An 18,014-nucleotide genomic window follows, 5' to 3' on the forward strand; every position below is an offset into this window, starting at 1 on the left:
ATTTGACATGGAGATTGCGCACGTTAAAGGGAAAGAGAATATGGTAGCAGATTCCCTGTCTAGAAAAAAGAAAGCTGGGCACACTGCCTCCGCATTGGTCTGTGACCAATCCTCTGACAGTAATCTAAGGGGACAGGTGTGACATTAAACCCCATATTCTTCATGGAAATATGATTATAATATGAATATGGTACATCTAAGAAATACTTTATGCAAAATGGCTCATGGAAGATATCATTGGAAAAGTTATGATTTACTGAATGTCTTTATCCAATTTGTGTGCATGTTTCATTTTTGTATCTGAAGCTGGGACTATCGACCATGTCTCTATATTTCAAAAGTGTTACGGTGGATGAGGCCAAATAATTCTAGTGGCTTATTGAGGAAATGCACAAGCATAAGGATTACCCCAAGAACTGTGTGTAATAGAAACCTCTCAGAGATAGCTCTGCACAATGGGAACTGTTTGACCCAGGTCATAGCAAAAAAGCTTTCCAGCAAGTGGGGGGAATATGTAAAAGAGGGACAATGACAACATGAGTGGTCCTCACTCTCCCTACGAGAACACACTTGAGGAACAAAGACTGAACTGTGAGAAGTGATGGTCCCAGGCTAAGATCTTTAGCCTGTGTAAAAAAACCTAGGAAAGCCAAGGCAACTTGTGCCTTAAGAATTTGCCAGCCTGTTTATCACACACAGTGAGAATTTTTTAATTTGTATCCTACCTATCTAGTGTGTTAAGCTCAGTCTGCAGTTTTTGTTTATTTACTAATCTGCTTTGTTCTGTTTGCTAGCCCTTTAATCACATAAAATTCACCTTTTGCAGTTAATAAGCTTAGTTCTTCTTATTTATAATAAAACCCAGTTTATGTAATTTCTAACTGTGGGGGGGGGGTTGGCAGCAAGAAGTCGTGCACATCTCTCTTCGCATTGAGGAAGAGGGTGAATTTTTAAGAGCTTTTGCTGTGCAGATTTTTCTATACAGTGCAAGGCAGTATTATTTTGGGTTTATCTCCCAAAAGGAGTGTGCAGGTGAGTGCTGGGGGAGTCCTCTCATACAGAGCTGACTTCAGTCTGTGATTTCAGCAGGGTGTCTCCCTACCTGTGTGTGTGTGCTGTAGAAGGACGGAGAGCCTAATTCAGCAAAGCTGGGAGAGGGAAGCCTGGGTAGTTGAGCAAGAGAGGCTCAGTGAAATCTCAGTACATCAGATGGCACCTGAGAATGGAGGTCCAACCAGTCACGATGACCACCACTTGTCTTGTCAGATGCTTTTTTGTTCAGTGTTTGTACCACACTCAGCACAGTGGTGGCCCTGGGCCCTGACTGGGGTTCCTAGGAGCTATGACAATACAAATAATTAATACACAGTGTGTGCTCCAGAGCCAAAGATCCGTTATCTTGCTCTCTCCTGAGGCCTTGCTGCCCCATGTGACCCCCAAACTCCACAGAATATAACATCTACTCCAGATCTACACCTTTTTTTATCTACTAGAATTTAAACAATTTAACTGAAATGGCTCTGAGGTTGCAAAGCAGCTGCACCCGGGTTGGCAATCTGTCAGCTTCACCTCAGCCTGCTGTAGATCGGTCCGGCTTTACCTTTTCCCCTGCCTCACCAGCAATAGGGATATGGATGGAGATAGAGACCCCTCTCTGGTGTGGCTCCATGAGGTTCTGCTGGCTGAATTGCATCATGTTCTGCCTGCCAATCGGAGTTTCAGGGAGAGACTGGGAGAAGGGGCAAATGTTTGGGGCAGGCCGTTGTGCTTTTACTTTCTCAGCCCATCTTCCCGTTGTGTAACTCAGGTGGATGAGCTGGTTTGTAGATCCGCTGGGCCTTCTCAGGGAACTGTGCCCTGTACAGGGATCTGCTGTACTGCAGTTCAGGTGTCACCATGCGCCGACAGAGCCTCCTCATCACCTCGTCCAGTCCTGGTTTCAGATTATAGCCTAGAATTGTGGCCTTGCCATACTGCAGCGGTGCCAGTGACTTGTCCCTGAGCTTGCGGGGGCCTACACTGCCCTCCCCTTGAAGGCAGGTCTTGGCCAGCTGCACTCGTCTTTCCCGCAGCATCCTCACTTCCTGCTGCATGCGCTCCCGGCCCATGCTCCAGTCGATCCTCTGCCAGAAGGTCCTGTTGAAGTGTTTGTAGATTGCCCAGTCAAGCCTGTTCCAGCTCTTTATCTTCTCTGCCGTGCTCTCTGAAAGGGGTGACCTGGTGCTTCCCTCCCTGCTGTTGAGTGGGAAGGACACGACACTGTCCAGGTCCCAGCACAGTGCCTCCTTCAGCAGCACCATTGACTCATCGAAGTACTCAGAGAGGAGGAGAAGGTCGAAGGCCTCCTCAATGTACTGCAGCATCAGCTGCATGTGCGTGGCAGAGAAATTGCCATTGTGGTTGAAGCCGAAGTCGAAAGCCATGAGGTTCTTGGCATAGTGGCTGTCGGGGGCCGAGGAGTTGTAAAACCTGGCTGGCTGGCTGAGAAACTCCTCCAGGCTCTGGGCACGGGAGAAGGGGGAGCAGCCTTTGTAGTAGGTGAACGAGGACTCCATGAGGTGGATGGGGTTCCGCAGGATGGAGAAGTAGAAGGTGGAGCTTGGCATCACTCTCTGCACCTGAAGGGGTGACGGGAAGGGGGTGAAGAGAGTGAGGGAAGCCTGCTCTGCCAGTCTAATATACCCATGTGTCCTTTCCACAGGAGTCGGGTTAACACATCAGTTGAATTCACTGGGGAGTTAGAGAGTGTGGGAAGAGTAGCAAGTCCTACCCACCAGCTGCTTTGGAAGGGGCTTTACGGGCTATGGGATAGGTGTTTAATAAGGATATGCCCAGATGCCGAGGATCAGTGCAGTGCTTGTGCAAGGGGCCCCAGGGCCAGGACTGGAGCCTGGAGTTCTATATTTAGCCACAGAGCAGGTACAAAATGGAAAGCAGCAATGAGAGCTCCCCCCCTTGCTCTCCCAGCGCACCTTGATCTGCAGTGGAAGGATCACCTCTAGGGGCCAAAGGGAGGTTTGCTTTCCATGCCCACTTAGCTCTGGTTCCAGCTGTGCTGGTGGATTGGACACACTTCTCCAAATGGCATCCACAAATCCCAACCACTACCTGACTCAGCCACTGACCTGCGGGACACGGCAGGAGCCAAATTTGTCCATCACCTGAGCCTATCATCCCCCAGCAGCAACACGATGGTGTTGTTAGGCTTGCTGACACTGCAGTGTCTCCAGCTTCTGGGTTAGGTCTGGTGTGAGGCGTTGCTGATGCTGGATATCAGTGGGCAATGAAATATCACCGTAGCTTCCCTCTTGAGAAGTCCTGCTCATGGGCCCAAAGGGGTGTCTTGGCCATCTCACTGCTATCCTGCTGCTCTTCCCCCCACTCATTACCCTTCTGATGCCTTGAAGCTCCATCCCTTACCTGTGCCTGCTGGAACCTCATGTGGTGGCAAATGATGTTAAACTCTAAAGTATTGCCTACGGTGAATCCCTCCACAGACTCTGCCAGGAAGTAGTGTGGGTACCCCAGCTGACTGGCACCATTGACAGGAAGGGCGAAGGTGAGGTTGTGCGTCTCACCAAAGCGGAACAGGATGTTCATGACAGTGCTGCTGGCGCTCTTGTGCACCTTCAGGAACACCACATGGGTCTTGGGCTTACAGGCAGATGTGTGAGAATAGTTGGATACAGCTGGCAGGCTCTGGGCAAGTGCATCTCCTCCTGCTCCTCCAGCCCTGGGAACTGCGATTTTGCTCTGAAGTGACTCTCTGTCCGTGCTCCATGATGCCGCCTGATTTTGCTTCTCTGCCTTTGTGACCCAATCTGGTGCTGGGGCAGCTGTTGTACCAGGTGTGGAAGAGCTGCCCCTCCTGTGGCTGGACGAGCCCTTGACTTCTGCTTGGCTCTGGAATGATCCTGCAACCTTCCCAAATGGTGACCTTGAAGTTTGCTCCTTGGCAATGATCTCTGCTGTAGATTCCAGCTTCTTTCTGAAGGGATCTGCTGCCTTAGTCCTGGGCTTTCTGCTTGGAGGTGGGGTCACAGTTCTATCCATAAGATCCCTTTTGGGTGCCCTTTCAGAGTCCTGGGGCTTGGTTGTGTGAAGGACCCTCACATCCTCACTGTCTTCTCCATGACTTTTCCTCCAGATCCCATCTTGGCTGGCCAAGCTGCTGGCCTGGGGCTGGTTGAATATCTGGCCCAGTTCTGTGATGTGCGGAATGCTTTCAGCAGACCTGGGCTTGGCCATGACTTTTTTCTGCCTATTTTGTGGGACGCCACTTTCCAAAAGGTCAGGAAATTGGTGGCCAGGGCTTGTCCCCTTCTCCTGCTGGAACAAGTTCTCATGGCCAGTGGTTTGCTGGAGGGCAAATTGCTTGAGTTTCTGATCAGACCTGCAATTGCTGTAAGAGGGAGAATGTTAGACCACCTTAGAACACCGTGGGTATCTTAAGAACATAAGAACTGCCATAGTGGGTCAGACCAAAGTATCGAGCCCAGTATCTTGTGTTCCGACAGTGGCCAATGCCAGGTACCTCAGTGGGAATGAACAGGACAGATAATCATCAAGTGATCCATTTCCTGTAGCCCATTCCCAGCCTTTGGTGAACAGAGGTTAGGGACACCATCCCTGCCCGTCTTGGCTAATAGCCATTGACTGACCTTATCCTCCATGAATTTATCTAGTTCTTTTTTTAACCCTATTACAGTCATGGTCTTCACAACTTCCTCTGGCAAGGAGTTCTACAGGCTGACTTCCCACCAGTGGATCTTCCCATTAGTCCTCGCCAGACCCCTATCTCTCTTAGTCTGGCTGAAGCCCATCTCTGATGGGAAACCCACATGTACATCACCTTCCCTGCCTTCAGCTGTTGACATGTCCTATGCATGCTGACCAGCTCCCACCTACCTAACTGTCCCTCAACACACAGCTTGCCAATCTGACTCCAGCTGTCAAACTATCCAACAAGCCACCTAATCCAGTCCAGCCTCCCCAGATTCCCTAACCTTCCAAGTCTCCAGGTGACCTCAACCTGGATATTAGGTAGAGTGCTAAGGATTGCCAAGGGCTTGAATGCCTCCTTGGTCTCTCCCATTCTCTGCCTGTGGCACATAAGTTTGTCTCCTGAGCATGCAAATGATTTAGTCCAACCCAAGTGATTGCACTCAGCACAGGGGTAACTGGGTGAAATGTAACAGCCTATGTTATAAAGGTCACAGTATGATCAAAGGGTCCCTTTTGGCCTTGAAATCTAAGATAGCTATGAAAAAAGTGTGCAGATCTATTACTATCTTGCAAGAGCTAGCTTTCTAGCCTCAGCCTGAAGATCCAGATGTTATGATGCCTGGCTCCTGTCATACCCCGGTGACGAGTAGGGAATTGCTAGTTGGCTGTCGTATGAAGAATCTTGCTGATCCTAGAAACTGATTGTGACTTGCTAGAGGATATAATGATATTGGTAAGCTGCAACTGGCTGTCTCGAGGGTGCTGCGGGGTGGATCCAAATGCACAAGCTGTCAGCAGAGCTAGATGAATAAATCATTCAATTCATTTTCTTTTGTTTGTAAATTGCCTCCATAAATCATGATTTCCCCAAATGTATGTGAAATTCTCGGTCTGTAGCTTGTTTACAAGTGGTTTGTTGCAAGAGTCTGATATTTGAGATTCAAGTAGTTCCCACTGAACACATAGCTCAAATCGTATGTTTCTGTTCCCTGTTTGGATAGGGACCTCATAAGATCAGGTTGCAGCAATGCTTGGGATCGCAAAAAAGGATTCACTTTCTGCAAATGCTCTGCAATATATAAGATCCACCATTTTGCCAAACATTTCTGAGTCATTCTTGAGCTATTCTTGGAAAGGGTCACAAAGGGGCACAGACACACCTGAAGTAAATTTGGTTGAAAATTGGAAAAAAACAGAGCAGAAAACATATTTTGGTTTTGTGTGTGGGGGTTGGCAGCCTTTGGCCAACTCCAGTTCTCAGTCTGACTCTTGGGAGTTCTAAAGTGAAATATTCTCCATCCTATGTGGAACTTACCAGGTAGGTTGCAGATTCCCCACAATTTGAAGAGTAACACACAGGATGGTGATGAGGGTGAGGGAAATCCAGAGTTGTCCTAGGTGACTATTGTGTGTCAGTTTCAATTTCCTGAAGGGAAACACATGCACCAGGTTTAATACAGTCCTTCTATCTTGGTAGTGTTTTAAAATACATGCCTAGCTGTAAAAATGACAGCGCAAGGTGCCAGGTAGTGGGGAATAAGGACCAAAGCGATACCTTTGTGTTCCTGTTTTTTAAATGGAAGGTCACACTTTTTACAAGGGTCCCGGTGGTATAATGGAAGAGGCACAGAGTCAATCATGGCCAATAAACCTTGTAGCTTGTAGCAGCCCAGTGGGAACATCCAGCTGTGGGACATTTTTAGTTAATTGAAAAGTAAATGCTGATAAAAGCTAGAAATCCTATTTGCCAGGCTCATCCATTTGCCCCTAACCATGAGATTTTGCTCTGGAAAGTGACTTCATAAAATCACCTTCTCACTCAGTCGTGTTCCCTGTGTGTATTCAAAGTAGAGCCACTGATTTTAGCAACAGAAATGGGCTTTCCCTACTTTTAATTCTTGCTAGCAGCCCAGAGCAAACGCAGCTAAGAAACGTTTCTGCACCACAAGTTATACCACTTTCATTAAAACGCTGGAATTAATCCACTGTTGCATGTCTACACTGTGCTCCTTGTGGCACTGGAGCCCATCCACATTAGCAACTCTTGCAAGGGCAAAGACAGCAGTGCATTGTGGTAGCTATCCCACTGTGCAACTGGCCACAGAGTAAGTCCTTTGTGCCAGGACTCTTCATCAATATCCAATTTTATGGACCATTAGAAAATATGTATGTTACACCATATTGATACACCATTTTGTACACCACTTTCACCTATGCACACCAATCAGTTCTGAAGTGCTATGCAAGATATGTGGGTTTCCATATCAGTTTATGGATATGGGGTATGATTTTTGAAAAGCACCTACGTGACTGAGTTGCACAAGTCCCACTGTCTTTTGAAAATCTGACCCATTCTACTTGGACATCCTCCACATCATGCTCTTCTTTGCCACTGTTGCCAGAAATGACAGATTCCTGCAGTGACTAGAGATGTAGTACCCACGGGCCAGCACAGATAGCAATTGAGGAGGATAGTTTCAAAGAAATTAAGGCAAGTTAGGCAGCCAGCTCCCATTGACTCCCCTTTGTGCCTTTTTGAAAATCTCCCTTTTGTAAATAAAGAGGGAATAAATGCATGTTTTGCTATGTACATGGTGTATGAAATACACTGCATTCTTGTCCAAACAATGTACACTTATGCCTAGTCTGTGTGCAGTCTCCAGGGCGGTCAGTCTGGTATTGTTTTAGAAGCATTGAGCATGCTGGGCCAGGTGCTTGGCTGGTGTAAATCAGTGTAGGTCCCTTGAAATCAATGGAACTATGCCAATGTACAGCAGCTGAGGATCTGACCTACAGTATTTATCTCTATAAGATTCAGGCCTCCAAGGTACTGATCACTTTTACCTACTCAGGCAAAGCATTTCAGAGTGCTTAACTTTAAGCCTGTGAGTAGTCCCATTGACTTCAATGAGGCTACTCACATCCTTTGCTGGAATAGGTCTCAGTGATCAGCACCTGGCAGGATAGAGTCCACAAGTATTGTGCGATTAACACGTTATTTTTGTTTTGCTTTCCAAAGTATTTCTGGCAATGTGTAATGTTCATAAATGAGATCAATACAGATTCGAAACCTTTTTTACGGTACACCTCCAATGCAGTTGTGAGTAGTGGGGACTTTCTAACATTTGAACGTCCTCCTTACCAGTGGCCATGCTAAATATGTGCCGCTACCATATATTTGTGATGCTAGCAATTACTACAAATAGGCTATCTCTATAATAAAGTATACTTCCTGGGTAGCATATTGTAGCCAACTTTATTCAAGGGCATTCTGGCCGCCTGTTTAGAGCTTGATTTTAAAAGGGACACATACTCAGCCATCCAAACTGCCCTCCCCCCCTTCCCCCACATTTTGAAGGTACATTTTTAACACACCCTCATCTAATGAAATTCATTCAAAACTTCATGCTAAATCACTGGGGAGTCACTGTTACTTTCACCGCTGTACTTCAAGTTTGCCAAAATAGTTGAGCTCATCTCTATCTTCAAAGTGAGTTGTGTTTCATATTTTCACGTTATATCTGTAGGAAGCAACCAGATGACCCAGAGGAAATATGATTTTATCCTAATTGTGACCCAGATCTGCCTCCTCTTCTGTCATAGAACCGTTCTGTCAGATCTAGGGGATTTGAGGAAATACGTTAATTTCAGATGTTACCCAGTGCCTTTTGAACAGAGAAGCTCAGGGATAACAAAAAGTCTGAATTCAGCTTGCCCTAGTCCTTGTAAAGAGAACCACTCTTCAGAAATTCTCAAACCGGGGAGCAGGGGGGTACAGACTGTATGCAATGCAGGTGACGGAGGGTAAGAAGCAAGGGGTGGGCGGGCTAGGGAGTGGAGAGGAGCTAATGGGCAGGGCCAGGTCTGCTGTAGGGCTCAGGTAGGTTGGAGACTGTGGGGATCAACTGACACAGTATCCCCAGCCCAGGTGACGTGACAGCCAGTGGGGCCCACCAGCCCTGTGCTCAGCTTCATTTTTGGGGCCCCTCCTTGGGACCCAGCCAAGAAAAAGAACATTCTCTCTTATTTCCCCCTGCCCCCATTTTTCATTCTCTTTTTCTTCATCCTCCTCCTATAAGTAACAGCAAGTAAATGAAAATAAAATTAGGTACCTTGATTGTTCTAACCTATTTTTACACTGACCACTTGAAAATTGCAGAGGGTCTTGAATGACCACTTAATGATCTTTCCAAATATTGTAAAAAAAATGTTAGGGTGCAGGGTCTGGCCAGGAGCTAGGTGAGGGAGCGGACTCAGGGTTGGGGCAGGAAGATGGGGTGTGGAGCACTTACCTGGGGCATCTCCTGTTTGGTGAGAGGGGTACAGGTTGGAATGGGAGGCTGCAGGAGCTCACCTTTGGTGCTCAGGAAGAGGGTGGGAGGCTGGGTATGTGTGGGGGTGCAGGAGACAGGACAGGTGGCTCAGGGTGTGTGAGGGGGTGCAGGGGGCTGGGGAGGTGTGTGTGGGGTGCAGGAGTCAGGGCAGGGGGCTGGGAGTGTGTGAGGGGGTTCAGGGGTCAGGGAAGGGGGCTGGGTGTGTGGGGAGATGCAAGAGTCAGGGCAGGGGCTGGGGGTGTGAGGGAGTGGAGGAGTCAGGGAAGGGGGCTGGATGTGTGTGTGGGGGTGCAGGAGTCAGGGAAGGGGGCTGGGGAGATATGAGAGGGACGCAGGGGTGAGGGCAGGGGGCTGGGTGTGTGTGTGGGGGTGCAGAGGTTGGGGCTGGGGGCTGGGTGTGTGTGTGGGAGGGTACAGGAGTCAGGGCAGGGGGCTGGGTGTGTGTGTAGGGTGCATGGGTCAGGGAAGGGGGCTGGGTGTGTGTGTGGGGGTGCAGGCGTCAAGACAGGGGGCTAGGGGTGTGGGGCGGTTCAGGAGTCAGGGAAGGGGCTGAGTGTGTGTGAGGGGGGTGCAGGGGTCAGGGTGGGCAGAGGGCTGTGGGTGTGGGCTGGGGTCATGGGGTGCTCATTGTAGGGTGCTGGAGGGGGTATATCCCAATTCCAGCCCCTTCCCCAAGGCCCTACCCCCTCCTCTTCTCTTCCTCCCCTTAGTAAGGAATGTAGCACACGGGGAAAAGTGGCAGGGGAGGAGCTTGGCTGCTGGCAGACCCCACCCTGCTGCAGCAGGAGCTGGCAGCACTAAGCTTCTGCCCCATGGGAGGGGCAGAGAAGAGCGGACCAGTCCGGACCGGGGCCCCTTTAGACCATGGGCCCAGTGCCATGGCGCGATGGTAAATCCAGTACTGGGCAGGCACAACTTCACATGATGTAAATTTCCCAACTCCATTGTTCCATGGGCATCCTACTACACTGCCAGTTTCTTTTCAAGTGAAGTGGGATAGGGAGGGAGAGGGAGTGTGTATGTGCGTGTATGGAGGGGGGGAGAGAGACAGTGTTTTTGGGGAACAGAGAGTGTGTCAGCATGCTGTCTTGTAAGTTCAGGCAGCAGCAGGAAGCAACAAGTCCTGCGGCAGGGGGAAACCCCGACATCAGCTCCCACCTCCTTCCCTGGTATCTCTGCACAGCAATCTCTCTCTCAATCTCTCTCTCTCTCTCTCTCTCTCTCTCTCTCTCTCTCTCACACACACACACACACACACACACACACACACACACACACACACACACACACACACACACACACACACACACACACACACACACACACACACACCCTGCCTCTGTGTTCAACAGCACAAGCATTCCATATTAATAGTTTGCTTTGTGTCCCGGAGCAGATCGTCACAGCACACACAGGCTGTCAGAGCAGTGCTTTGAAAGGATAGGGGCACATGTCTCCTGAGTTCAAAACAATGGGCAGAGTTGTCACTTGAGGCTAATTACAGCACAGAAAGCAATCAAGTGTCTATACTGGCAATAGAGCACTGGAGCCTTTGTGCAAATAGCCTTACGACTCTTGTCAAGGTGGTTTTTTTGCCATGCTGCAACTGAGGAGTTTCTGTGCACAAAGTGGCTTGGCAGTGTGTACATGTCTGCAGTTTGAGCACAAAAAGCTGCTTTACTGCGCAGAAACTTGACAGTTTAGACAAGCCCTAAGTGAGCTGGATTGTAGTCCTTGGGAATGAGCCATGGAACTGTTTGCTATGCTCAATCATTTATACTTGTGCAAACCCAGTCGTGACAAGTGATAGCTGCACAGGTGTCAGGGAGGGCCTCATTTGCCTTGCAGAACCTTAGAGGTGGTGATGCATGAGAGGCAAAGAGCCCAGATTGACAAGAGCTCAGGCTCTCTTGCTTGAGCCTGGTGTGAGCTGTTCTCAGACCCAGGCATGAGACACACAGCTCTGGCAGGGCAGTTCTGTGGAGGGGGGCTATGTACATTGACAGAAGTAGCATTTTTCAGTTGAGAAGGTAACTTGAGAAATCTATATACCTGATTTTATTATCTCATTGCTAATTAATAATAATAATAGTTAATAACCTGGAGGTGTTGTCAGCTCCTTTCTTGAGAGTTTGCTTTACTTGACCTACAATGCTCGTTAAACTTCATCCCATCCAAGCCTTCACTTTCAGAGTGGAGACAGCTGCTCCCCTGGTAAAATAGTTACTTTGTTCCCCGTTCTATCCCATTAATCAAACAATGCGGAAGTGTTAATACATCAATTCAAATTAACCATGTGACGAGCAAATATTTATTGACACGCTACTGCTTGTGTATTCCACGAACACTGCCTCTGATTTTCAGCCCACAATGACTCATATTCATGTATGGAGAAACTTGCCAAAGTTGTATTGACATGTTTGACTAGATGGCAGAGAATTATTTCATTAATGACAGGGGACAAACATTCTGTACTCCAGGGAATGATCCAGGATGCTTTGAACAGAGTTTAAACTGCTTGCTCACTCATTTGTCAACAAATCACAAAAACAGGGTTGCCTCCCCTGAAGGTTAGGAAGAACATAACACCTTCATTGATATCATGGCCCCATTGAAGACAATAACAAACCCCCCATTGACTTCAACGGGGCCATGCAATCTTCTTGTGTGTATGTTGGTGTGCTAGAGGTTCCCCAGGATGGGGTATTCACCCCAAAATAGGCTGAGTGATTCAGTTGTATGGGTCTGAATCTAGACTCTGAGGGTGTAAAAAAACCAGAATTTTATCTTCTTATTCTGTGTACAGCAGTAACATCGCTGGGACCCAACCAGAGCCTGTCATGCCAGAAACTAGACAGAGAGCAAAATTGTCCCTGCCTCAAAGAATGAACGTTCTAAACGAGGAGAGATAAAGAGAGGGGAGGACCAGGTACTATTGCATAGTGGTATCTGGTATAATAAGCAGCAGTCTCCCTTTCCATTCCTCCTATCCCATTTAGAAACCAAACCAAACCCTCTGTTTTGTAAGAATGGCCACACTAGGTCAGACCAATGGTCCATTAAGTGCAGTATCCTGTCTTCTGACAGTGCCTGGCACCAGATGCTTCAGAGAGAATGAACAGAACTGGGCAATTAGAGCGATCCATTCTCTGTCGTACAGTCCCAGCCTCTGGCAGTCAGAGGCTTAGGGACACCCAGAGCATGGAGTTGCATCTCTGACAATGTTCGCGAATAGTCATTGATGGCCCTGTCCTCCACGGACTGATCTAACTTGCTTTTGAACCCAGTTATACTTTTGACCTTCACAAAATCCTCTGGCAACGAGTTCTACAGATTGATTGTGCCTTTTGTGAAGAAGTACTTCCTTATATTTTTTAAAAACCTGCTGCCTATTAATTTCATTGGGTGACCCCTGGTTCTTGTGTTATGCAAAGGGGTAAAAAGTACTTCCTTATTCACTTTCTCCATACCAGTCATGATTTTATAGACCTCTATCCTATCCCCCCATTTTTCATCAATTTTCCAAGCTGAAGAGTCCCAGTCTTTAATCTCTTTTCATATAAAGCTGTTTCAGACCCCTAATGCTTTTGATTGCATTTCTCTGCACTTTTTCTATTTCTAATATATCTTTTTTTGAGATGTGGTGACCACAGCTGCATGCAGAATTTAAGGTGCAGGAGGGCCATGGATTTATATAATGACATTATGCTATTTACTCTTATTATCTATCCCTTTCCTAATGGACACTAACATTCTGTTCACTTTTTTGACTGTCACTGCATATTGAGCTGAAGTTTTCAGAGAACTACCCACAATGACTCCAAGATCTTTCTTGAGTGGTAACAGCTAATTTAAACCTGATCGTTTCATATGTATAGTTGGGATTTTTTTCCAGTGTGCATTGCTTTGCATTTATCAACACTGATTTTCATCGGTCATTTTCCTCCCAGTAACCCCGTTTTGTGAGATCCCTTTGTGACTTTTTGCAGCCAGCTTTGGACTTAATGATCTTGAGTAGTTTTGTGTCATCTGCAAACTTTGCCACCTGGGCAAGCAGGCATATTTGCTCAGTACCACTTCAGCTGGCTGTGCATCTCCTTCCAATTCCAACGTGAAGGAGGCAACATTGGGATTAGGGAGCTCTGTGCTTAAAAAGTAGTTTTAAACCAGGCAGCAGCAATGCAGGCTACATCCCGACTTGCCCCAGTGAGCTCACTGCTGCCATTCCTCCTTTGCAGCCCTGAGGCTTCCTTAGAGTGATTGTTCCTGCCAGCAGAGATGAAAAATGCTGCTTCATGTCCTAGTGAAGCTTCAATGCTCTCATCAGTTTGAATTTCCTCAATATTCCTCAGAGCATGTCTGCTGCTTCCTTGTGAGTTCCAATGATACTCAATGCTCAAGTCATTACATAGCACCCAAGGTACACAAGTGGACCAGACAAGAGACAAGTGGTCCTAACATCAATAAAATGGAACAGGATTTATTTCAAAGGTATAAAATCAAATACACTTACTTGATCAGGTGCTTTTTGAATGTCAGCATGGTGTGCTGGGGTGTTCACAAGAGCACCGACTCCTATAGTGAGAACTGTGTGGAGTGCTTTGAGATGCGAACTGTGTAAAGCAAATATGTTTTGCCTGTTCCTGAGAGGCTGCTCCAAAGAGCCCCTCCCAGCTATTCTCTCAGGCAGTGAGCATGGAGTGTACATTCCAGAGCATGCACTGTACCTGAATGGCTCTTGCTGCTAGGGACCCAGGGACTGCTCTAGGTTAGCACCTTTTCAACTGAAAGGCAAATGGCAAACAATGGTTTGTTCGCATAGTTGGGCTGTTTCCCATCAAGTATTTTTGCAAACAATTTACTTTCTGTGCATCTAATTCATAGAGTACCCTTGTGGAAAGGGGGGAAGGTAGCTGTGCCATGCAGATTCAGGGTGCTCTCTGCAGTAGGGTCTGCTCACTGCCATGGTTGCACATGCTAGAAACTGTTTTGTCTGGCTTTGCTCGAACATCTCAGTTACATTACTCTGCAGCTATGCTTACAAGGGTGGGTTCAATCATGCCCCTTCTCTTCCAGCTCCAGGGTGGTTGCCTGGGGCCTTGTCTCTCTCTATAACTGCATCCTAATCGCTGGCCGTTCAGTCTTCGTGGTTGCTACCATGTGCCCCTAAGCTCAGTCACAGTGGCTTCCAGGGCTAGGAACTGGCCAGGCCATTTGAATAGGGTATTAGAAGGATGAGCAAAGTCCAGGAGAGAAGAATCAACATGTGAACTTTAAGGGGCATGCAGACAGGTCGCAGCCAGCCTCTCAGAAGCTCTGAAGCCCATTGAGTGTTGTAGCATAAGCCAAGCTCCAATTAGTGGCTGAGGAGGAAACTTTCCCTGGGTGCAGGTTATTCTGTAAGAGATGATTACAGCATTTTTTACATTTTCCTCTGCAGCGGCTGGCACCAGCTGCTGTTGGAGACAAGGTACTGGACTAGCTGGATGACAGGTCTCAACTAGTCTGGCAGTTCCAAACCTAAGCAGTAAGGTCAGTCCTGGTCCCAGAGTCACTGCACAGGAACAAACCTCCATCTGCATTGCTATTCCAGAAGCAATTTGTGGCCTTGAAGATTCAAAAGATTATGGTGAAATTTTGTGTCCCTGCTGCATGTGAGTGATTCTTCTCAGTGTTGCGCAGAGATAAATTGAGCATCTGAGGTAAAAGGTGACAATTGCTAGCAAAAGGAAAGCTATTCTAACAAGAGTGAAAGAATTGTTGGTGGGTTTGCATACATTAAGTAGCAGGGCATCTTTTCTTCCTTAGCTGGATAAATAGCCTAAGGTTCAAAGATTCCTGTTGCTTCACTTGGTTTAGAAAGAAGTCCATGTTTATGTTTATATGTGTTACAATTTTGTTTTCAATATACATTCTGCGGGCTATACATTGTAAACGTGTAATGGGAATGCATGGGGATCAGAAGTTATTTCATAAAAGATCCTAAAACAAAGAAAGATTGAACCCTGAAAGAACTTCTCCTCAAGCCTCAAGTTTATCAAATGCCAGTCAAGCTTCTCTTCCATTTCACAGTGTTAGGCCAATGCATTAAACAATGACAAAAGTCATGTCTTGTAGTCAGTGCAGAGTCAGTTAAACATGCCCATCTGCCCTTTCCGCCACCCATTTCAAATTGTTCAGTATTCACCTGTTATGACTCTGGCAGCTCTATTCCCCTTAATATTTGGGCATCCAACTGTCCATCTAAAAGGGACCTGATTGTCCTCTCTCTGAAATTATGGAACCTCTAAGATGTCTTGGGTTGGGCACCAAAAGTCACAATAGCTGGCTGAAATTTTCTGAAGAATTTTCTATTGAAAAAAATGGACTTTTTTTCCAAAATGAATTTTCCTGAAAAAAATGTAAACATTGCTCATTTTTTGTGTAAAACATTCACACTACCTCATGGAAAAATTATTGATTTTTTTCCCCAAAAAATCTGGTTTCTGGAAAATGAAGAATTCTGATAACTTTTGCTTAAAATTTTCTGCAAAATTGAAAGAATGTTAAAAGCAGGGTGAGGGGGAATGAGTGTTGTGTCAAACCCTTTGAAATGCGATCGGCTTCAGATACTGTTATAAAACTAGCTTTTCCATCTTTCCCACCAGCTTTACTATTTACTTTTGAAAATGTAGGCTAATTGTGGTTAATGTTAGTCTGAGAAGTCACCCTATCTCATCACTTCTTTTTCTGACAATTTAATTTCCATGTTTTCCATTTACAGTACTTATTCCAGAGAAACAGCCAAAGTGGGTGGGTTATGTGATCCAAGGACCACCTGATGCCGACTGGTGTACAGGGATCCCCTGTGTTCACCAAAAGGGATTGACTAGGTTTCTAATGAAAACCTGTGGCATACTGGTCATTATAATCACTGTGAGCTGCATGTATGGAAATATGTGAGGATTATGTTCTCTAGGCCAGTGGCTCTCAACCTTTCCAGACTACTGTATCCCTTTCCAGAGTCAGATTTGTCTTGTGTACCCCCAAGTTTCACCTCACTTAAAAACTACATGCTTACAAAATCAGACATTAAAATACAAAAGTGTCCCAGCATACTAGTACTGAAGCATTGCTTCGTCCTCATTTTACCATATAATCAACTGGAATATAAGTATTGTATTTGCATTTCAGTATGTAGTATACAGAGCAACATAAACAACTCATTGTCTCTATGAAATTTTACTTTGTACTGACTTCGCTTGTGCTTTTCATGTAGCCTGTTGTAAATCTAGGCAAACATCTAGATGAGTTGATGTACGCCGGGGGAGACCTCTGTGTACCTCAGGGGGGCGCATACTCCTCATCGAGAACCATAGCCTTAGGCCTTAGATTAAAGGCCAGTCACTCAAAAGTAGTATGTCTGGAGACAAACCTCTCCAGATAGGAGGTAGGAGACACTTACCTCCCTGGTGGCCTACTGTGTAGCGTGTGTGGCACTCTGGCATCCTTCAATCCATCAGTGGGCTTGATCCTCTGAGTGGGGATCTCAGCCATCTGGCTGAAAATCATGGGGACACGACTTGGAGTAAGCTACCCTGAGGGAATGTCCTGTGAGTGAAGTGTAGGCTCTAGAAAAGCATGTTATGATTTTGTGTTACATGTACCCATTGGTACCCAGTAGTCTTACTCACTGTCATTTAAATCTCTTCTTTGAATAATAAACGTACATCGTTTTCCTTGTAAGTACGTGTGCAAAGCGGAAGGGGGTGGAACCTAGGAAGCTGGTTTGTCCTGTTCCTTTGGGAGCACAGGATCCTGGAGCTCTGAGCATTCAGTGAGCCAGGGCTGGGCACTCCAGAGGGATGCTCAGAGGACTTAGGGGTTGGTGTGTGCCCATGGTGTTAGTTTGTATAGAAAGAGTGAGGCCTGCGGAGGCAGTGCTTGTGCTGCCAGGGGCTGGTGGAGTCAGGGAGCTGATCCACATCAGGCACAGATCTGCGAAGGACAGGTGCCCCCCAACCCTGGGTATCCCTGAGAGGTGAGGCAGTTGATCGCTCCTATGGCAAACAGCAAACAGCAAGTCAAACCCAACAGACCTGTGTTTCTCCGGTCTGAGATCATGGCCTAGAAGAAGGGCAGCAGCAGCTGTATATTTGCAGGGCCACAACCAGGTCCCCCTTCCAGTCCTCACCTTGTATCAGTATCTCTGTCTGATGCTCAGTCTGATGAACATTGTTAAACATGGTGCCAGTCTCCTTCTCTCAGAGCCAAGATGCAGACTCATGGCGAAAGGCGATAGAGCAGGGTAAGGAAGGCAAAACAAGCATGATTTTGTGCTCACCTCACTGGGGTCAGAGTCTAGGCAGGGGGAGAGCGAAGGTCAACTGAACCTCACATTATGGGCTGGTATGGCCCTGGCACAAGTTAGAGCAGCCCTGGGGTTGCTCTGATTTTCAGCAGCTGCCACCTTTTGGCTGTACTGAAGCCCTGAGTAGCCCTGTTCAGAATGGTATTCTCTAGGGGTATTTCTGCTCTCTATTCCTCTCCAGAGTGCTATGAATGGGACAGAATCACCTCTTCAGCCTCTGAAAGTTTAGCTATGCCAGTGTGCTCTGTTACACTGCTTGCTTGGACCCTTACCCCTTACCAACAGGACTCTTCCTTGGACCTTCCAGACAGTTGTTAGAGCTCCCTTGAAATGAGATGCCAAAAGCTGAACACAGGACAGGAGAACTGGTGTGGACCACTGGTCTCGGGTAGAAATACCTGTTCCAGTTTAAGGAAGCAGAGTTGGTTTAAGCCAAAAATTCTCCGACTAAGTTTTTTATTGGAAAATATGGTTTCATCAAATGAAATTCTGAGGGTAGAAAAATAATTTTTGATTAAATGCATTTTCTGAAGTGAATTTTTTGGAAGGGAAAAAAACTAAAAATGTTCAGAATTTTTGTTTAGAACGTGTGGCATTTCCCCTGC

At 46.8% G+C, this 18,014-nt stretch overlaps 1 protein-coding gene across 1 annotated transcript; it reads right to left on the reverse strand.

The window, feature by feature from the left end:
• Positions 1-1,559: 1,559 nt before the first annotated feature.
• On the reverse strand, positions 1,560-13,665 carry LOC127056909 (galactose-3-O-sulfotransferase 2-like). The gene is made up of 4 exons (XM_050965241.1): positions 13,573-13,665; positions 6,041-6,151; positions 3,421-4,402; positions 1,560-2,618 (listed from the first exon to the last, which is right to left on the reverse strand). The coding sequence occupies exons 1-4, from the start codon at positions 13,599-13,601 to the stop codon at positions 1,779-1,781; spliced, it is 1,962 nt and encodes a 653-aa protein (XP_050821198.1). The 5' UTR covers positions 13,602-13,665; the 3' UTR covers positions 1,560-1,778.
• Between the last annotated feature and the right edge of the window lie 4,349 nt (positions 13,666-18,014).

Source organism: Gopherus flavomarginatus, chromosome 8, assembly GCF_025201925.1.
Source record: "Gopherus flavomarginatus isolate rGopFla2 chromosome 8, rGopFla2.mat.asm, whole genome shotgun sequence".
NCBI classification, from domain to species: domain Eukaryota; kingdom Metazoa; phylum Chordata; order Testudines; family Testudinidae; genus Gopherus; species Gopherus flavomarginatus.